Raw genomic sequence first — 21757 nt, forward strand, 5'->3', positions numbered from 1 at the left:
CACAGCATCAGCCCAACAGACACAGGCTCCAGGGAGACGCGAGGGCTGTGCCGCAGCCCCAGCTACACCTCATCAGTGTCACATCCCCCGAGCCTCCGCAGCGCGCTGACAGGCGATTTGTATCCCGGTACAAACAGTTCCAAAAGGAAGCCAGAGCCTTACTCAACCTCCAAATATGTTCTTCGTGACGGCTGCCTCTAAAGGCAGTGGTGTAAAAGGTCCGGGGTGGCGGGGGGAGGCTGCAGCGCGCTGGAGGCTTCCATGGAGCAGGGAAATGAGTCAGTGCCATCTACCGGCTGCAGGGACCTGCTCGCTTCCCGTTCCCTGGATTCGGTCTCGGAACTGAAGGGATAAAAACCAGCCTCTTACACGTTGTCTCCTATGGCACAGCTGTAATGCTTCCAGCATCCTTCTGCCATTCCATAGCCAACAGCACCATTCAAATTCCCCCTAGAGGTTAAAGGTCCAGATAGGAGCCCACGGGCGCAACCATGGACCAAGCCACATCCAACCATGCCGAGGGAGCCCCAACCTGGGGCAACAGCTTCAGCCTTTCCAGCCTTACTCTTTCCTGCCATCTGTATCAGGATCTCCCTTTGCTATCCCTGACAAAATCATAACTGTGATGTATGATGTACTGGCAATGGCAACCCTTGAGCTGGCCCAGATCTGTGCTGAGGAAGAGCTGTGGCAGTGCCAAATAGCAGCAGCACTGCCAGCATTCCCAAGGGATGGCGTGGCATCCTCAGCTTCCAGCACAGCAGTCACAAAGAACTGCTCCAAGGCTACCACAAGGCGTCAAAGCCAGGAGGAGATGCCAGGTATTCCTTGCTATCCCTGTTGTTCCCCTCTGCTGGATCCTAGTTAATTGGGAAACAGACTGTCAATGTGCTTGTCACCATTAATAAAAGACAACTACATCATTGCTCTATAATTGGGCTGAGATGCCAGATCACTGAGGAAAAGAGGCACTTTTGGACACTTCCTCCTGGAGGGCAGATATATCTGCTCATCCTCCAATGCTGATTATCCCCCGGACTCACCTCTCGGCATTCCCAGGCTCTGGCAGGCTCCACACGGCTGGAGGACGTGGCAATGTTGCGCTGCCGGGATTGCCCTGGGCTCCGCTTGCTGAGGTGCTGTCAGTCTCTTTCTGGGGACTCTGGTTGAGCTGAGCTCACCAAGCTGCTTGTGTCAACCCCAGTCAAATCAATGAACGCCTGCGAGAGCTGCCTTTGCCATTGGAAACAAGCAAGTCCGACTCTGGAAACCTGGAAGCAGTTCAGTGTAGGAGCAGCACAAAGCTGACCTGGGTCAGGATGCTGTGCACAGACAGCGGCATGCCCCATGCTATGCTCTTACCGGTAGCGTGTTCCTTGATTGATGGGCACAAAAGCAGCTCGTCCCACCACTGCCCCATAGCCCCTTCTCCACTATCGGCAGCTACAAAGGATGGTTTGAGTTGCCAGGATCTATTCCGAACAAACCAGGCTGTTTTACCTGCAGTGATGGTTTGCTGTGCAAGCAGCCGGCAGAAAACGGTTGTATCCTCTCGCTAGATACTGAAATCTGAGGGACCTGCCTTCAATTCCCTATATCTTCTCTTTTCCTTCAGCTTTTTTCTCTCCCCATTCCATTCCTGGTCTCCAGGGGAGCTCCAGGCCGCAGAGCGCCAGCATCCACTGCTCACCGACACACTCTACTCCCTTCCACCAAGAAAAGAGAGGATTTTACCAGAAAGGCCAGGGATACACGCAATAAGAACACTATTCCCACACGGAAAAGGTGGGTTTACCACACAAACAAACTGCGAGCACCGAGAAGGGTTTCCTGGGCCCCCCCAACCTCTCCATAGGGGAGGCTGCAACAACCCAGGAGCTGCGACCTCTCTCAAGCGGCCCAGCCGGCCTGGGCCCCCCCGGACCCGGCCCAAGCCCCGGGGCAGCGGCGGAGCCCGAGGGGAGCCCGAAGGGAGCCCGAGGGGAGCCGAGGGGAGCCCGGAGGAGCGCCCCGTTGCACCGCAACCGTCACCTAGCAACCTGCAGGCGGACGCCCAGCCCTAATACAGCGCGTGTGCCCGCCCTCTCGCCATCTCGCCTTATGATTGGTTGTTCTCATATGATTGACGTGTCCACTGGCCAATTGTCAGCCTCCACGAGCCTCTCCCATGCTGGAGGCGTGGCGTTACGCGGAAGACGCTGCGGGAAGCGGAGGGCAGGAAGAAGGGAGGAACGCAGAAGAGTGTCAGCTGCGAGGGCCAATAGAAGAGGAGCAGTGAGGCGATGCAGCCAATGGTAGGGCGCGGAGGGCGGGGCTTGGGCGGGTGGGGTTACTTTAACCGGCGGTGGAGGTGATGGTGGACCCGGCCTGAGGTGAGGCGAGGACTGGGGCCGAAGGGTGAGGGGGAACGGGAAGATGGGGGCATGGGGAGAGACCCCAGCACCGGGAGGGGGTTCGGGCCCCCTAGAGAAGGGGCAAAAGGGCCGCTGTGCAGGATAGAGTCCCTTCCTTCTTCAGAGCCCGGCGCCCACCCTGCTTGTGGGTGTCAGCATCTCCTCATGCTGCTACGGTAAAGCGTAGGTCCCATAAGGACCCGCGTTGTGGTGGATACTGCCCTGCCTTGTTTGGAGGTGCAGGGAGAGGGGGATAACCCCAACAGCTGCGACACCGCCCCAGGGGATAGATGGTCAAGCCCGGCATGTCCTGCCCCATGATAGCTCAGGCTAAAGCTGTTTCTGTCCCCAGGTGGGAGCGGAGGGGAAGGAGATGCTCCTCAGGTCTGTGCTGGAAGCAGGATGAACCTGATGTCTATGGCAACGGATCCCAAGCTGCAATGGGTGACGCTGTGGGCCCGCATCAGGTGGGCAGCAGTGCTGGCGCTGCTCCTGGGCTTGCTCCTGGTGCTGCTGCTGCCAGCTGTGGAGGACCAGTGCCACGCAGTGCTCCAAGGGCTCTCCTTCCTGAAGGGTAAACTGGGCGCTGGCTCTTCAGGGCTCACCCGGTACACGGGGCACACCACAGAGCTCAGCGTGGCCTCCAACGGGCTGGAGCTGCTGGTGCTGAAAGGCAAAGCCTCCCCAGGTAAGAGCATCCTGGGGGATAGAGCTGCTGTATAGTGACAACCACTATAGATCAACCCCCCCACCCCATAATAGTACTGAATGCTCAGTGCCCAGCTGCAGATTAACATTGGCTGTGAACAGCCCAGAGGCCAGCACCAGCCTTCTCTTGGTGCTGCTTTGCCTCTCAGGTTTTCCTCATGCTTTTAATACTATTAAGTTCTGTGAAGGTAATTGGGAAACCTAGTGATTGGTTTAATACACAGTTACTTGGGATATACAGCCTTAATCCTGACATCCTGGGAATCACAGAACAGCTTTTCTAGCAATGACAGGCTGTGGTCGTTGCCTTTAGTGGCTGGGATATTAATTTGGGGAACATTCAGAGGAACGGTAACGATTCCAGCACTGTATCTCCGTTCACATGAAAGCTGGGAAGATGTTCGATAGTCAGTGAAGAAGCAGAAGCGCTGTCAGCAGCTGTGGGCTGTGCTTCTAGCAGGAGAACAGGTGCTAATTATCCACGAGTGTACTTGAGGCTCTGTGTCGTCCCATACACAGCAGCCTGGTGGCCAAAGCGAGTTCTGCTGGGACGCAACAGGCCTGTGGCCAGCGTGAGCCATGGTGCTGACAGATCCCGCCACGCTTCCTGCTGGGAACAGCTCGGCTGCCACACTGTGGCATAAATAAGCCTCTGTGCTTGTAACCTAGCAGAGGCTGCAATGCAAGTTCTCCTTTAGACTAGTTATTTAGCAGTGACGGTCCTGAAGTTTCCAGTAACCTCAGTGCCCTGTTATCTGACTGCTCTTGTGTTGCAGAGGTGAAGTTGGAAGCTAGAGCAGCTCTGAACCAAGCCCTGGAAATGAAGCGCCAAGGCAAGCGGGAGAAAGCCCACAAACTCTTTGTGTATGCCCTCAAAATGGACCCTGATTATGTGGATGCCCTGACTGAGTTTGGGATCTTTTCTGAAGAGGAAAAAGACATTCTTCAAGCCGATTACTTGTACTCCAAAGCACTCACCATTTCCCCCTTCAACGAGAAGGCTTTGATCCATCGGGACCGGACGCTCCCTTTGGTGGAAGAGATTGACCAGAGGTATTTCAGCATTATCGACAGCAAGGTGAAGAAGGTGATGGCAATTCCCAAAGGCAATTCCGCCCTGCGCAGGGTGATGGAGGAGTCCTACTACCACCACATCTACCACACGGTTGCTATTGAAGGCAACACTCTGACGCTGGCCGAAATCCGGCACATCATTGAGACCAGATACGCCGTTCCTGGGAAGAGCTTAGTGGAGCAGAACGAGGTGATCGGGATGCACGCAGCTCTCAAGTATGTCAACACCACCCTGGTGTCCCGGATCGGCTCAGTCACCACCAGTGACATCCTGGAGATCCACCGGAGGGTGCTGGGCTATGCTGACCCGCTGGAGGCAGGGCGCTTCAGGACTACGCATGTGTTTGTAGGGCATCACATCCCACCCCATCCCCGGGATGTCGAGAAGCAGATGGAGGAGTTCGTGCAGTGGCTGAACTCGGAAGATGCCATGAGCTTGCACCCTGTGGAATTCGCTGCTTTAGCCCACTACAAGTTGGTTTATATCCATCCATTTACAGATGGCAACGGGAGGACCTCACGCCTGCTGATGAACCTCATCCTGATGCAGGCGGGTTACCCCCCCATCACCATCCGCAAGGAGCAACGGGCCGAGTATTATCACGTCCTGGAAGTGGCCAACGAGGGCGATGTGAGGCCTTTCATACGCTTCATTGCAAAGTGTACTGAGACAACCCTGGACATGCTGCTCATTGCCACCACAGAGTACTCCGTGGGCTTACCTGAGGCAGATGGCAGCGCTGCTGGATGCAAACAAACCATCCCCGTCAAGACTTGAGGGTTGTGGACATTGCAGAGCCACTGAACACCGAGGCACTCGGTATTCCTGCTGGGAAATAACTGGACAGGAGGTGCCACTCTTTAGCATTTTGTTTATTTAAAGTGTCTTACATTGGGTTAAATTAATATAATTTATTTATATACATTATGCCAAGCTGAAATATGAACTGTTGATGGTGACCTGTGTACTAGAACTTGCTTGTGCTACTGGAAGGAGGTGGGGAGAGGGATGTGAGGGGCTCCACAAGCTGAAGTGGAATTTACTTTCTCCTTAAGTTTAAGCTTTGAGCAGCTGCTCCAATCACAGCCCTTCACCTGGGTTACTTGCAGTTGCCTTTGTACAAGTGGGAAGCATTTGGTTTAGGATTACAGATGACGTGGCTGGCACAAGAGAAGAAATGCTGACTTACATCAGGGAGCTGCGAGGTGCTCCAAGGCCTTGCCTCAGCCCCACGTCACCCAGCAGGATCCCTGGGGACTGCAAGGGTCTGTATCCTTACACATTTCACTTCAGGGCTTGGAGCGAGCTTCTACAAAGCTGCAGGCAGAAGAGGTTGTTCTACACAACCTCTGTCAGTGGTGCTGATCTGGTGAGAATGGGCATAGAAAAGTTGCCGAAAACCTGAAGTCCCTTCAATCTGCACCATTAGTTACTAGTAATAACATGACCTATGACAAATGCATCAGGAACACACGAGGCCTCCCTGTGCTGCAGTGGCAGTTCATGCAGGTCCTGGAAGCTGCTGTGCAGTACCAAAAAGTGCACTTTATCTTTGTTTTTAAGGTAAAAGCACCCAGAGCCTGACCCAGAACAGCTCCCTCCACCCCTGCCTGCCAGCTCTGCAGCAGCACACCTGATCCCAACACCCTTAAGTTCAGAAACCCTGGGATTCAATCCAGTTTAGAAAGCCTTTAAGCTAAACCCCTTTGACAAACAGCATAAGACTGTCCCTGGCCAGTGTTAGGCTTCATCCCTTCCCACTTCCTTCCCTGCAAGGTAGCCAGGTTACAGCTTTTACATTCAATAGACTGGGAGTTACCTGTCTACTACAGCACCGCTCCATGCTTATGTACCAGCCACTGCTGCCAGGGAAAGCAAACAATAAATGAATGAGGAAGGCTGCTCTGTCCTTACAAAGTATGCTTATTTTTGTAGTGTAAGTATCCTTATTTTTGAGTACAAAGAGAATCTGCACTTTAGAGCTCGGGGGGTGTTGGGGGGGAGGAAATGCAATGTTATTTTAGTAACAGATTATTAAACTATTTTAATATTAAAGTCTTTTGTTTGGAACAGGCTCAAGGTGCTTTTCTGCTGCTCTGAACTAAGAAGAGGTCACAGCTCAGCTTGTGGAGTAGCAAGTAACAGGGTGCATACATCCTGGCTCCACAGCCACATACAGCTGTGGCCTGGGGTGTAACAGAGGGCTCTGAAGCAGCAAGTCCAGCCCCAGCAGCTAAAGGAAACCAAATTCCTCACTAAGACTGTGTACATACCTGCCCTGAGGGCAAGCCCAGCCTTAGCATCCCCACCCAAAGCTTCATACCAAAGCGTTATTAAGCCTTTCTAAGCTGTATCAGCAGTCCAGAGCTGGCTGGCATGCCCAAGCTGCTCCATCACCACCACTGCCACCCTTCCATGGCTCAAAGCTACAAAGCAGACTCATCGATCCAAAGTAAAGCATCACAGAACATAAGCACTGAAAATAAGTGTTTATTTGCAGCAGTGCTTGTGTTGTACAAGTGAACTTGGCACTGAGGCCCCCCTCACACTCAAGCCCTGCCTGTGCTGACTTCCAGAGCCAGCAGCGGGTTCAGTTGCCAAGCAGCAATATTTCTACCCAAGCTCATGTACCAGACTAAAGTGGTTTCAGGCTATTCATAGGAGATGGAGTGAGCTATTTAGGGCAAGGTAAGTGACACTGTGGCTCTCAGTGCACCTGAGGCGAGGTACATCAGCATTACCCAGCTGCCAGAGGATAAGTGCAATTCCAACACCCACATTTAAACAAAAGCAACAGTATTTATAGAAAACCTTTGAGAACTTGAGTTTAATAAACCAGGAAAGGTCAGCTTGCACTTCACATTTGTACAAAACCATACAGAAACCACCTGCAAAAGACTTGATGAACTAGCTAGCAAAAACAACCCCCAAAAAAGAAAATGGTCCTTAGCAAGAGCACATACAGCTTATGGGAAACAAAAGTTACCAGCTCTAAGGATTACTTCAAACCATGAATCTGAATGTCTTTTACAAATACACAATATAAAAAACAGGGCAACTGGAACAGAACATTAAGTGAAGACAGAGAGATGTGTATTGGTGTATATACATATACACACATGTATAGAAACTCTCCCAATACTAAAATAGGCCATTGTGGTGAAGTTAACGAGCGTCTGCATCTCACGCTTAATGGAAGGAGATGAATGTCCCTGCGAGTGTGTGTTTGGGTGGCAAATGGGTTTCTTGGCAGAGAGAATGACTGCAATCACAATCGGAGCTGACCAGTGGAGCCTGACAAGGTTAGCACTAAGCTTTCACATTGCATCTCGTTCCTTAACGAAAGAGACAGCCGTAAAGCATTCCTGAAACTCGACGTGGCATCCGACCTGTACAGGAAACACTTCCCCCCTCGTTACCCTCAATATGAGGAATCATATAATGCCATTTTACCAGAACATAGAATAAACTCTTTGCTCTTACAAACAGAGGAAAAAAAACCTGGATTTGTACCATCCTACACTGGTCTTCATGAATGCAGGAGTCCAGAACAGTATTTACAAGTGATTGTGACTGGTGTTCTCTCCTCGCTAGCGTAAGGACACAACATGGCTTCCATAAAGGCATTTCACATTTTACCAGACCCGCTGATTGCAGACTTTTTGCTCACTTTTTCAGTAGCATCTTGGCAAAGTCAGCATTGGACATCTTCTTCGGCTCCTCGGGGAGGGCGGAGGAAGCTGCTGGTGAGTTCTGGACCATCCCGTTCTCAGCCTTAGCCACAGGATTACTCTGGCGCTGCAACGCACGAGGCACCATGGAAAGCTGTGTCCTTCCCTTCCCTCGCCTGCAGAGCAAAAGGGGACACTTAAAGGAATCCCAGTGCTCTTGGAAGGTACTGGTTTAACTTGGGGAAACAAAAAAGGACTTTGTTCGCTACGAGGAACGCTCTTAAATACTACTCCCGTCTATGGTTTCAGTAATAAGCAGTGCAAAGCTTTCAATGCGTGCACTTTGAAACAGGATACCCAAGTTCTGGCGTAAAACAATAGCCCAGCAGCCCCCAGAAACTGAATCCAACACAACACTAAGCAGTGGGAGTGCCCTGAAAGGTGGAAGAGCAACCAGAATGCTCACTGTGAGCAATGGCTGGTTCTCCAGGACAAGAAGACATGGAGGTTATTAGTACTAAGGCACAAACATGTCCAACGCCTGATACTCTCAGTCACAACAGACCTGTTTCTACTGATAAGGAAGAAAAATCCACCTTTCTCCATCAATCCAGCAGCCCAGTTTTTGATGGTTCAGCACTTTTTAAATGTTCTTCCCTGTTCCACATTAAATGCCTATATTCTAGCACGTAAAGACACCCAGTCTTCCCAGTACTTACGCTCCATAGACCTGGCGCGGCACCGCGAACTGGGAGGCTCTGCCTGCCTCAGCCTTGTCCGGCAGCTTTCGGAGGGGGGGGTTACTGATCATCACCTTGATGACGTGCTCCTTGACTGTCAGGCCATCCATTTTCAGCACAGCCTGCGAGGCCTGAGCTTCGTTTTCATATTCCACATAGGCCAGGCCCTAAATAAAAGGGATTCCCTACGTTAGGTTTAGTGCTGCTTTCTCTGCATTTGGTCAAGCGGACCTAAACGTGGCTGAACCCTAAGAGTTCTTACCTACAACCTACACTTACTGACTCTCATTCATGAGTTTCACAGGAAATGAATCAGATTATAACATCCAAAGCACATTTATTTGTGGTTTAGACAGAATCCCAACTCAAACTAAGCTCAGAATGTGGCCTGCAAGGCTCAGGGTACACACAGGAGCACTTGTGACAAGGTGTGCACACAACAGGAACTGTACTTGAGATACTGCCAGGAGCCAGAAAATACATGAAAGAACACATGCACAGTCTCACCAGCACAGCACCCACTAGAAGTGCCCAACAGACACGGCCGAGGTGGAGTTTTGGCAGAGCAGCCACTGGTTTAGAGTCTCTTATTTCACAAGGACTCATTTATCCCTGTCAGAGAGACACAGCTCATTTCTCACTGGCAAATCTATTGCTGTAGCAGATGGTATGAACAATAGCCTCAAGGCACTGAAGGAGGGAGGAGGGGAATCAGTTACTCCAGGTGAATGCAGCCAGTTACTTAGAAACAAGTTCTCTGCAGGCTTACCAATAACTTACTACTGACTAAAGACTTCACAACAAGATTCTTTCTGAAGGATTTCTTACATTAGGAGAGCATTGAGGAAGCCTACCTTGGGTTTGCCTGCTCGGTTGGTGACCAGCCGAATGTCTTTCACATTCCCATGGGCTTTACACACATCTTCCAGCTCTTCCTTAGTGCAGGAAAATGGCAAACCAGATATAAACAGTTTGTGTTTCTCCAGGGTAGTGCTGTACCTGAACACCTAGGAAAGGAGGAGGCTGTTAGTTTGCAAACCAAAGACTCCAATGATTTCAATCACACCCCCAAAAAGTAATGCCAATCCTGGTTTATGGCAAAGGAACCTAAGAACCAAGAATTCCCAGGAAACAGTTTTACTGCCAAATTCTCACATTACCATTCCAAACCAGCACAACACGAGTTCACCACACGCAACAGGCCCAAAGTTCAACCTATTACTTGAAAGACTAGAAGTCTACCTTGAAGTCTGGATGCTTGTTCTTGTCAACACACGGAGACACAAACATGGGTCTCCCCTCCACAGCTTGACGATCCAAGGCAAGGGCCTGGAGAGCAGATTTCTCCTCCTTGAATTCCACGTAGCAATAGCCTCGGAACATCCCCTTGTTGCTGAACACCGGACGGATTTCTGCCACCTCCCCACAGCTCTCAAAGAGCTCTTTCAGTTTCACCTCCGGCTCTGCCATGTTGTAGGAGAGGTTGCTGACAAAGACGGTTACGTTATCCTTACTGCTGTCATGTAAGACCTTGGGGATGTCCTTGCGACTGGTGGTTGCCTTTTCCTTCTGGTTTGCTGGGCGATCTGGCTTCTCAGGTCCACTTCTCCCAAACAGTCCCATTTCCACCTCCATGTCTTCTTCAAGTAAACCATCACCCTTGTGTCTCTTGCTGGGCTGCTCTGCTGATGAATGACATTGAAAGCCTTACTAGTAAGAATTACACCATTTCATTGCAATTAAGCTGTCCTCTGTTACCACTGTGGAGTCTGAAAATGGCACAAAATACAGTCACAGGTCTCACAGACACAAACAGAAACCTCCCTCGGGTTTTTAGTGATGAGTAACAAGAGGTTATTTGACCATTAAATGAAAGCAAAAAGAATACTTTCCTTTTCTCTGTCAGTTGCAACTACTGATTCACATCATTCCACTTCATCTAATGGGGTTACTGTTATTTAAGTAAGAAGAAAACCTAAAATCAAGAACTCCCGGGGCAGGAACCTCTTAAAATCTTCTGTTACCACCTTCCAAGAGGCTGCTCCAATACTGAATAATCCAATTTAGACACACGCCTCGGCAGCATATGAGTCAGGAAAATGACTTTAAGGTACAGTATTTCTCTGAAGTAATAAAAACCTAAACCTCTGCAAGTCCTTATAAACATGTACTTCTGCTGCTCAGAAGCCGTTTAGCCTTGCTGTCATTTCATTCCCACAACAAAGACCTCCCAGGGGAAAGAGACCCTGAACAGACAGCAGCTCTGTGAAGATACCAGCGATGCCACTAACAGAAGGGAGACAACCAATAACGCCATTGCCAAAGGTCTGAAGTTTGACTTTATCTTTGTTACCTTCTTCCTCTTGTCCCCATTCACCCTCGTCATCATCATCTGCTTTGCGTTTGTCCCCAGTCCTGGCTTTTTTAGCCTTTTTGGAAGCTTTCTTTTCTGCCCGAGCCTGCTTTCGCTGCTCAGCTTTCTCCTCCTCCAGCTTTGCCAGAGCAGCTTCTTTCTCAGCAGCCTACAAGCACACAAGACATTGTTTTTCCAGTGACAGCAAAGCATCTTCCAGAGTACTCAACCTGGAGGGTTTCTCCTCAGCTCCATTAACCACAGCACTAACAGCACCAACATTTAAAGCACATCAACTGTTTGCTCTAAGAGCTTCCCCGGAGCGCACGTTACTCTTGTGGCTATCCAAGGGTCGAAAGGTGAAAGATAAAAAGCATCAGAAGAGGTGAACCATGGTTTTTAAACTAAACCCAATAGCTCCAAGGCTTTAAGACAGTTCAGGTCTATCCATGGGAACCAGCATTAGAGATCTGACATTCAGACAAGCATGATCTTAATATAGCTATTGCCTATAAATTGCTCAGGTAGCTCAGAAAGTTCTGACCTTTGCTCTTTGTTCATTGACTCGAGCTAGTCTGTTCTCTGTTTTCTGAACAGCTGCATCCCAGTCTTCCAGAGTTCCTAATGGACAGGGAAAAAAAAAGGCCTTGTATTTAGCTTTCCCTTAATTTGAAAATACAGTTCTGGAAAAATAACAGTCAATGAGTTCATGGAATTTGTTAATATTAACCACTGCACATGAAAATTCTAACTCTAATGAGCAGCCTTCAAGGAGAAGAAAACCCAAGCAGAGCAGAGATCTCTCATGTACAATCTGACACTCCCAAAAGGCATGGAAAAACCCAGCAGGCTGTAAGCCAGGCCAGAAAGGAAGAAAAAGAAAGAGGAGAGCCGCTTGTGTATACTACAGTAGTGAAAAGAAAGGAAGCCTTCACCAGAACACAAAGCTCTGGATCAGAATTCACTCTCTCTCATTGTACAGGAACCAGATGATGCACAGTTACAGTTACCTTCTATTCGCTCCAGCGTGAGCAGCACCTCACAGACGTGCTCTGGATAGTCACTGGTGCATTGCACAGCTCGATGCAAGGCCTTCCTGCAATGCTGAGTATCGCCATGAGCTCTGCAGGAGGAAAACACCACAGCAATAAGGAGCCAATGGTCCACATGCAGATCACAAGGCAGGACAGTTAACTACACTCTGCACAAGTGTTTTCCTCCCTTCTATGCATTATTGCTGTAATAGGTATAAAATATACTGCAGAGCTGCTGCAAGAACCATAAAAGCATATATAAACCCATGTGAAGTATCCAAGTCTTGTCTTACACAGATGAGCAAACTAAAATGCTAACAAACTCTCCCAGCCAGCCAAACTCTTACCTTTCTAGGTTATAATACTCCAGCCACATGTTAGCATATTTGGCATTTCCTTTAGTCATAATGTTGTCCCAGAGTTCTCTGGCTTTCTGCATGTTGTTACACAAGCGAGCCTGAAACACAACATCCGAAGCATTCGGTATGATTTCCCATTATTTATTCGGCACCATTTCCCCCCTGCCTTCCCTCCACCTCCAGAACAAGAAAACACTACAGATAGAAAGGGAAAGTCATTCATTCAGATCCAGGCACACACTGTCCAGGAGGATTGCAATGCCCGAGACTTTGCAATCCACCCCATGCGTTATGTCCCAAGACGTTGCAGCACGAAGGTAACAGGACTTATCCTGATCTGTTTGGGTCTGTGGCAAAGGAAGGAAATAAAACATCCACTCACAGGCAGTGACTGCACCAGCACATTGATATCTGTACTAGTCTGAATCTAGCTGATGTAGACAGCAATAAATCAGGCAGGATTCCAGGCAGCTTACAGCCCCAGTGCTCAGTTCCAAGCCGGTGTGGCCAGCCCGCTAACCAAGGTACTCACACACTTCTGTACCACACTGCAGTCACAGCAGCATCAGCACACTAACAGTCCTGACAACCTTCTCAAAGAGAATGCCCTTTCCTTCCTGGGATGTTGTTCTTCAAGCGTGAAGCTACACTATGGGCTTGATCAGTCCAGGCACAGGAGTGGAAGAAGAGAGATTCACTCACTGAAGTCACCCAGACAAAACGCCGAAGTACAAGAGGTTTGCATTCTGTGGTTGGAGCCTTAAAAGGACCCATTTCCTCTAGCCTAGCAATTTAAATAGAGCAGATGGAAACCTCACCTCAATTCTTGCCCAGTTCTGCATGATGGTGCAGGATGGATCACCGCTTTCACTGAATCCTGGGAATAAAACCAAGAACTGCTTGTGAAGGGCTCTTGGAAATAGGGTGTTCATTAAACAACTTCTACGTTGTACACAAGATGTGTATCTGTAGACTTCTTAAAGTGTTTGAGACACTTGAGGACAAGTTAAACATCATGGGAAGAACTGGTCTCATTAAAATCATTCTTGAACAAGAAGAGAAAACAATGTACTGGATGATTTTACTTACTCTCTTCTACTTCTTGTTTCAAATACTCCACAGCACGGGCAAATGCAGACCGCAGCTCTTCCAGTTCCTTACTCGAGTCTTTAGAAAGAAAGAAAATCCAATTATTTTAAGGCAATTCTTTCATCTCCCATCACTAAAACCTCTTCCTTATCACCCACAATGACTTTAAAGGGGAACCTAAACGTTACCACTTCAGTAAAACTCACTACATGCATAATAAAAAGACATCAAGCACCTAAAACATAAGGGAGAGCATTTTTGCAGCAGCACAATCTATTCTGTCAGCGAGAGCTGCTTTAAACCCACTGAGTTCATATATTTTAGAGACACTAACTGGCCAGAAAAGGGGTTTTGGGAAAGATGTGAACTACCAAAACGCTGTTCCATTCTTTAACAATACCAGGGAGATACCTAGGAAAGAGATTAAACATTTATTCACACCTATATCATAGGTACCTTGTGTGAAATCCACCCTTCTTCTCAGGTAATCAAGATACGCCTGCCAGATTTCTACATAGTCCGTTGCCTGAATAAAACCTGCATTCAGAGCTTTTTCAAACATTTCTGAAAGAAAATGGGGAAAAAAATACAAACACATTTATTTTCCAGATACTGACAAAATTAGCAAGCTACAATGTATAGCAATTGTGTATCTGGAGACAGGAAAATACAGTAACTCCTGCATGTGGTAAACGGGTTTAGGAAGGGGATTTACAAGCCAGTTTGCATGAATGTTACTGAAGTTGTTCATTGCTTGCTCAGAAGCGAGGCTGCTCAACAGCAGCAGCTCTGCCCTAGGAACACGATGCTGCACATTTCATCAGCTTTAGGACTGCTGCAGCAGGATGAAAACAAATCCTACAGTGTTCTGCAAGCCACCATCTGTCAGACGTTATTCAGGGTGCAGAAAGCAGGTCTGTACTGGAGAGAAGGTTTGCTGAGATGGCCTTTCTTTACCAGAAATAATGCTGTGATCAACTCTGTGCCTCTCCATCGCCAGAAGATACCTAATCCACAGCCCCACCGTCCAGGGACAGTTCCTAACAGCGCGGTCATGAGCGGACAAGACCAACTCCTTCACCTTCAGCTGCCGGTCCTGGAATAACCATACAACAAAGTTTTATGTTCCTGTTAGCCAGAGAGACCATCCAAGGCAAAATACCAGATTATGAAGAGGAACACCTTAAAAAAGTACTTTTACATTCGAAAAGCTATGACAGGATGGGTATTTTAAAGTCTATACTCCTACAGTCTCAGTGAAGACCTTCAAATCAGAAAGGATATGGTCAGGAACAACGCAACCAACAACTCCATGCCACGTCAGTCTGCAATACCTAACCATCTGCTTTAGCCAAGCCAGTTTAGGTATTTTCTGCCAATGAGATAAATATAACAAAGGCACCGAGTAAATTTCCAACTGCTCTTCATACATTAGGAGGAGAGGAAAGGATACAAAACAAGGAGGGTGCACACATAGCCTGCTTCAGCCACCCACAACCTGCTGTCTCAAGCTGGTAAGATAGAGACAACAGAGCAACTTAGCCTAGATAAGCCTCCTGTAGCAAGTTACACTGATCTAACAGCTCAACCTTCTGTCCATATGTAAAGCCCTGCCTCTCGAGTTCAGCATGATTCTCAAACTGCATTAGCCAACCCACATGTAAATACACTGAACATCTGGGCTTGCTTCAGCTTCTTGGTAAATGAGGTTTTGTTCTCCACCATAAACCATTCATGAGCACTGGCATCCCTCAAACAAGCACTGTCATTAATTTAACTGTGCCTCCCCAGTGATCCAGACAGCACTGAACTGCTTTGCCTACACGAGCTGGAAGAAAAGGAGGGACATCCTCAGAAGCAATGCCTCTGGATGAGGAGCTACCAAAGACAATGCCAGGGCTCACAGCAAAGCTGGCTGCACTCAGTCAACTCTGCCACATAGCACAAACCTCGATGCAAACAACCAGTTTAATTCTGCACAGCTAAAGGAGAAAGAGCAAATGCTCATTCGAGCAATAAACACACCACTGGAAACAGGAAGAAACCAAAGGCAAAGTGAAAATCAGTCTTTAAATTCTTCAGGAACTAAGGGACAGGACTGAGGTGAAACTTGGCCTTTTGTTTATCAGCCACTAAGATTAAAATAAAACCAAACACCCCCCCCACACACACAGGGAAATGAAACTGGAAACATCTGGGGTTTTGTTCCTTACCAAATACTGATTGTAACGTGCCCAGAGATCTGGCACAAGGCAGTTCTCAGCCAAAGCCCTCTCATAGATCAACTGAATGCGAGCTGGATCACCTGCTTTCATTTCAAAATCAATGTAAGCTTGATATTCTGCCAGCTTCGGTGTTTCAGCACCCAGCTGGAAAATAAAGAGGGATACAAAAAATTAAACTCTAAACCAAAGCACAATTCAAGCAACTCAATTATTACTCAGAGTAGGGTGCTCCTGGGCACCTTAGGGTGGCCTGACACAAGCAACAGATTCAACAGTTTCCAGTCTACCCAGTTGTGAGGCTTCTTGTCTCACACTGCTCACAGCTGAAAGCCCTGGCAATATTCAGCTGCTCTGTGGCTAGAAAAATACAATTTAGGGAATAAAGGCAATCATCTCCATGCAATTAAGCCTTTGCTTTTAAAGATAAGTGCAAGTAAAACATTACCAGTGCCTCTTCATAGGGTTTGCACTTCTCCAGTTGCTGGAGAGCTTTCTTGTAGTTCTTTATTGTTGTTTCTGGGATTGGATCTTCTGACCACTCCTCATATTCAGCATAAGAAGTCTCCATATCTATAGAACAGACATGAAAACCCATCAGCAATGCACTTATTGGATCAAATAATCTATGTTTGACACATATTTGTATTTTTATTTATGCTTTCAATCTTGACTGTCACACTACTGAACACTTACAGGGTTCAGGTAGCTCACCTTACACAGTGCACCACAGCAGAACCTCAGGGCAAGATATTTTAAAGCTACAGATTTGGATTTAGAAAACCAAAGTGGCAAGATTCTCCCAAGGCTGTAAAGAAAGGAAGCTAAGTACTTCTTCATTTGCACACTGAAAGAATTTAACTTTCTCCTATAAGCAAATCAGCAAGAGATTTAAGGAGTTTAAAGAATGAATTAGAAAGGGCACGATACCAACAATCCATATGTCAGCGTGTACTACTCCCAACTGAGGTGCTTGTGTAGTGATCACCACAGCTGAATTCCTCGTTCCTATGTTTTATACTCATTGCTCATACTTCAAACAGCCCCAAATTACATACTGAAGAAACAGAGAAGCTGTTTCAATGAGTAAGGATATTTCTGAACAAAAGGGATCCGTGCATCATTCAAGAGGCCCTAAAGACAGGCCAATGCCATTGATTAAAGAATATACAAGTCTTACAGCTGGAGTTTGTGTGGCTCTACCAAAAGAATAACCAGGACTAAAGCCTGGATGAGTGTAGCAGCTTCTCCACCCCAGCTCAGCAGCTCTTACCCAACAGTGGGATCCCCAGCTGGCGCCTGAACAGCGTGTGGATCTTCTCAAGCTGGCTGCAGAGCATCTGCTGCTGCTCAGGAGATGGAACACTGCCAGGAGCTGGCTACAAACAAAAGGACTGAAGTTTAATCAGTTCTCTCAAGGCAGAGCTGGTGAATATTATGGGGTATCGGTTATGAGTTGGGGGATCAGGGCTCCAAATTACTTGACTCTTGAAGAACACACACAGCCAGCCTATTGTGGGCAAGGACATCTTTTAGCTTCCCTCTCTTACATGGGAAAGTACAAACCCGTATTTCACAGTCTGGTCATCTTGTAAAGGTATCTTTTGCAGAGAGAGCAGAACCAAATGTCCCAGGGATAACACACTATCAGCCAAAAGCCCCCAAGAGCGTGAAATAAGGAACGAGTTAAAAGCTGAAGGAGAAAACAGTCTGGAAGCATAAACACGGCCATGTGCAGAAATACTGGCTGGCAGCAACACTGTTTTAAGAATGAAGCTGCTCAGTTCAGAGCTCTTCTTGTCAGTTCAAGCCAAAGCAGCAGAGTGGCACTTTGCTTCTGGATATGAGGTTTTATGATCTTATTTAAACACAAAGCCATTACTCAACCAAACACACACAACACTCTTCTCAGACCAAAGGGCCAGTTTGTGCAGCTGAAGGGAAACCAACTGTGTGACATTACAGCCTCTTTCCTCAGTGGGGACTGAGGATGGGGGCTCCAGCCCACTTCAGACACCACAGCACAGCGTGTTTCTTGCACGAGCCTGGCCTTACCTGTGCTGTTTCCAGGATGGCATTCTCAAACTCCCGGTAGGCTTCCCACAGCGCGGTGCCCTTCGTCACATGCAGCCCCACCGCAGTCAGTGCCCTCTCAAAGATGGAGCGAACTCTCTCAATCCCTCCTTCCTGGCCAATGCCACCAATTGAATACTGGGCGTATTCCAACCAAATTTCAGGACCTCAACAAAGTCAGGAGAAACAAAATAAGAGGGTTTTTTTTCCTGAAGAAAGTCATTCTTGCAGTTGCTACCAACCCCTACTGACTCCCGTATGCCACGTCTGGTACACAAGCTGCATCAGAGAGAGATGAATCAAGACACACACACCCCCAACAGCAACTTCACTCTTCTTGAGCACATTGTGCAGAGCTGGGACTAACAACTCAGACTGAAGTAGGCCCTTATTCTCTTTCTAGACTTCAGCACTCACCTGCTCAGCAACTGCTTTAGCAGCATAACCATGAAGGTGAGAGGGAGGTGCTACAACAGCACCAGCTGCCTGGCACCTCTCCTGCCTCTGGCAGTCCTTGGGTAAACCAGGTTCAGGGACCCCCAAGTAGAGACCATCCAACCAAGAGACGTTAGGATTGCACACCTCAGGCTCCAGAAGACCTTCCAACCCCCAAGGACAATCCATAGAGCAGAGCCAGAGGATATCACCTCTCAGCTCTTCATTCCTTCTCCCTGAAGGATCACCAACACTCTGAGGCCAGCTCTGTCAGTGCTCTGATGTGACGTTTTGTCTGCAATGGATTTACCTGGATGGTACCAAGCCCTCTCTGTTTCTTCAGGCTTCACCACAATCCCCAAAGAGCACACAGTTACTCAGTGCTTTAAGGTGCAAGTTTTAAGCTCCTGACAAAGAGATGAGACACCACGAACTCCCCTGGCTTTTGCCAGGGATGATCAGAGCTGGTCCCACAGCATGGCTTCGAGAACACTGGCTCCCAGACAGTAATTACAAGCTGCTCTGAAAGAGCTGTCACGTAGTGGAAGTGGCAGTAAAGACACTGCCAACCAACCCAGAGACAGGAGTAGAAATGAACCTTTTGAAAGCATTCACTTTCCTCAAAGAAAGAGCTAAAGAATTCCTAATGGGTAGCAGAGAAAGCATTGCTTGAGACAGAGTAACACCTGCAGCTTTGAGAGATGAGAGGAGGGCAGAATATGCATTTAAAGCCTTTCATAACAATGGCTCAGAAGACTTTAAGGACTGCAGTGGCACTTAAAGCATTGCCCTTGACTGGCCTTAACTCCGACGCTTCATAAAAGCCGAGCATCACGTCACACTGGTTTTGATCCAATTTCTGCATTATAACAGAAGGAAAAAGCTTTCCTAGGAAAAGGAAGCCCGAACCTGAAGGCAACACGATACATTTGATAGCGTCTCATCAACTTACAGATGTAGTCTTTCACAGCTCTCTCAAAGAGCTCGTAAACCTTCTCTCGCTCCGAGCTTTCAGAAGCCATTTTTATCTCATCCTTCAACCAGTCCAGCCAGATCTCTGAAAGGAAGAAGTTCAGGATCCATCACCAGCGGTCGGAAAGAACAACTTCAATCCATTTGTTGAGGTTTTTCTTAAGAGAGCTTAGAGTAAGAGTTAAAAATGAAGAGACAGCCAAGGCAGAGCACAGCTTCAGCCTTCACAACTCCTCACAATTCATCTAAAAGAGGAGTTTGGTAGAGACCTTTTCAAACTGGCACTAAACAAGCACACTCCCATTTAAAGAGAGCAGAAGTTGCAAGCAGCAACTTATCAGCATTTTGGGCTGCATAGCAGCAATGCAAGAGGCAGCCAGAGTCACAGCTTTGACAACAAACAGTCAATGGCTTCAGAGGCTGCAAGCTTCCACCTGCACAGAACGAAACCTTCCCTCGCCAAGGCTAAAAGCACTGGGGCAGAGCAGCCTCTGCCATATTTACCCTGTCTCATACAGGAGTAAACACACGCCCACTTCAAGGCCCACAACCACAGCATCCACCCCCACTGTGTTTTCTCTGCTGCTTGACTGCAGTCTCACTTGTGGCAGGAGTTTGTCTGGGTTCGAGGCACGCTCACCGAGTGAGGGGAGCGGGTTCAGTGCTGCCATCCCACGGGTGTGTTACCCCTTCAGCAGAGGCAGCACAGGCAGATGTCCGCCCGTCCTGGGGCTACAGCAGGTCACATCCTGGCAGGAGCACCCAGCAAACAGGCAGAGCAGAGGCTGGACTAGATGGGCACAAACACCCTCCCTCCAGTCCCGCACCACTGCGGCAGCCCCTGGCAGGACACAGGGCAGGTGCAGGTGGCAAAAACTCAAATCCCTGCAACAGATCCATTACCCTTCATCTGCCAGAGACCAAGCTCAATGCTGGCCATTAACACCATTCAAAGAGTCCTAAATGTGCTCTTTAAGGTTTCTCCGGGCTGGAACAATGTTGTTGATGCCTGACACTAATATACATGATCTCAGTCCTGAACCAGCATTGTGCACAGGCGATGTTAAAGCTGCACTGGGTGCAACACGAGCAGAAAGAGCTCTGTACCTTCGGTAAGTGGGAAGAGTTCACTCATCTTCTGCCGAGCTCTTCGGAGCTTCACCAGCTCTCCCTCCTGGCGGAGCAGCTTTATCAGGTCCAAGTGACAGTTATAGTCAAAGGCATTGATGGAGAGCTTTGGAACAAGAGAAAATACTACATTAAAAGCACTGCTGAGTGATGGCCGTGGCAAATAAACCTGGAAACACTCGGAACAGAACCTCACACTCTCTTTTGGGAAGCACAGATCTCATCACGGCTGTGCAACACCTCCCTACAGAGAGCTGCACCAAACTCCACCGTTGTTCGCAGGATGCTTTCAGGTCACAAGCAAGCATTTATAACAAACCCCTCCCACTTTAACACAGCTTTAAAGTTAACCTTGAGCTCAGCTTATGGCGCTAAGCTCTAAAGGTTAGCGCTCAGCAGCGCAAATGCCAGCACCTGGAGCAGCTGCCAGCTGCAGAAACAAAACCATAAGTGGAGAACTTAAAAAAGCATCTTCCAACAGTGTTAAATGTGTGTTCATTGCTTTAAAGGTGATACAGCAAACAAAGGGCAGCTAGCTACGGGGTGCTCAATGAGCACAAGCTACCCACGCGGGCTCTCCTCCCCGGCTTCCCTTTAAAAACAGCCCCAAAGGGCTCAGTTTCCACTTCAAACTCCTCGCCAACCCCCAGCGCCAATCCCCAGCAGCAGCCGCGGGTTCTCCCCCGTTACGGCCGCACTGCCCCAGCGGGCAGCCACAAAGCGAAGCCCCCGCCGGGTCCCCAGGAGGGGAGGCCGAGAACCGAGCCCTCCCCACAGCGCCCGGACGGACGCGTCTCTCGTAGCAACGCGGGCGGGTGAGGAGCGCCGGGCCAGGCCCGGCGCCGCTTCCCCCGGGCTGAGGGCTGGGCCCGGGCGGAGGCCGCGCTGCTGCCGCCACCGCCCCCTCCCCACGCCGCCGCCGGCCCCACCTGCTCCTCCAGCCGCTGGATCTCGGCCTCGTTCTCCTTCTCCTCGTCTTCGCCATCAGCGGACGAGTCCGAGTCTCCCTCATCCTCCGAGTCCCCGCCCGACTCGGGGTCACCCTCCGGCACCCGCTTCTCCTCCTCCTCCTCCGCCGCCACCACCGCCTCAGCTCCCGCCGCCGCCGCCGCCATCTTATGCAGCTCGCTCCGCAGCCAGCCGCTCTCCGCCGTGCGACGGGGCTGTCCGCGCCGCGCCTGCCCCGCCGCCGCGCCCCGCCACCGGGCGAGCGCTGCGAGAAGAGGACCGAACCTCCTCCCGCACCATCCCGCGGTGGGCTCCGCACCGGGGCCGCGCTGCAGCGAGCACCGAGGGGGCCGGACCCCTCATCTTCCCGGCTGAGGCGCAGGCAGCGCCGCGGCCATCTCAGGGCCTGGCAGTGAAGGGGCTTCCGTGAAGGTCTGCAGCGTGCGCGGCGCCGCTCTTCCGCCATATTGAGCGTGGCCGCCGCGGCTCCGCACATGCACCGGATGTCGCGATAGGAACAGTGTCGCGATAATAACCGGCGTCGCGACTGGAAACTG

The 21757-nt window shown here is 49.3% G+C and overlaps 2 protein-coding genes across 5 annotated transcripts; one reads left to right on the forward strand and one right to left on the reverse strand.

The window, feature by feature from the left end:
- The first annotated feature begins 2321 nt into the window (after positions 1-2321).
- Positions 2322-5109, forward strand: FICD (FIC domain protein adenylyltransferase). The gene is made up of 3 exons (XM_057412794.1): positions 2322-2372; positions 2746-3081; positions 3878-5109. The coding sequence occupies exons 2-3, from the start codon at positions 2796-2798 to the stop codon at positions 4951-4953; spliced, it is 1362 nt and encodes a 453-aa protein (XP_057268777.1). The 5' UTR covers positions 2322-2372; positions 2746-2795; the 3' UTR covers positions 4954-5109.
- On the reverse strand, positions 4913-21545 carry SART3 (spliceosome associated factor 3, U4/U6 recycling protein). Of its 4 annotated transcripts, none has more exons than XM_057412715.1 (20): positions 21182-21545; positions 20232-20358; positions 19105-19209; positions 17700-17884; positions 16918-17023; positions 16093-16217; positions 15636-15791; positions 14380-14518; positions 13879-13986; positions 13423-13500; positions 13152-13210; positions 12322-12431; positions 11951-12063; positions 11485-11561; positions 10941-11109; positions 9830-10272; positions 9442-9594; positions 8567-8754; positions 7847-8023; positions 4913-5015 (listed from the first exon to the last, which is right to left on the reverse strand). In XM_057412715.1, exons 1-20 carry the CDS (start codon positions 21365-21367, stop codon positions 4943-4945), a joined length of 2877 nt encoding a protein of 958 aa, XP_057268698.1. In that variant the 5' UTR covers positions 21368-21545; the 3' UTR covers positions 4913-4942. The 4 variants fall into 4 exon arrangements, with proteins under 4 accessions (XP_057268698.1, XP_057268708.1, XP_057268726.1 ...); XM_057412725.1 differs by lacking the exon at positions 4913-5015 and adding an exon at positions 5031-5336; XM_057412743.1 differs by lacking the exon at positions 4913-5015 and having other exon boundaries at positions 7183-8023; positions 9830-10269; positions 21182-21544.
- Between the last annotated feature and the right edge of the window lie 212 nt (positions 21546-21757).

Source organism: Pezoporus wallicus, unplaced genomic scaffold (genome assembly GCF_028554395.1).
Source record: "Pezoporus wallicus isolate ANWC-B61680 ecotype Strahan unplaced genomic scaffold, APGP_CSIRO_Pwel_v1 contig_13850, whole genome shotgun sequence".
Lineage (NCBI taxonomy): Eukaryota > Metazoa > Chordata > Aves > Psittaciformes > Psittacidae > Pezoporus > Pezoporus wallicus.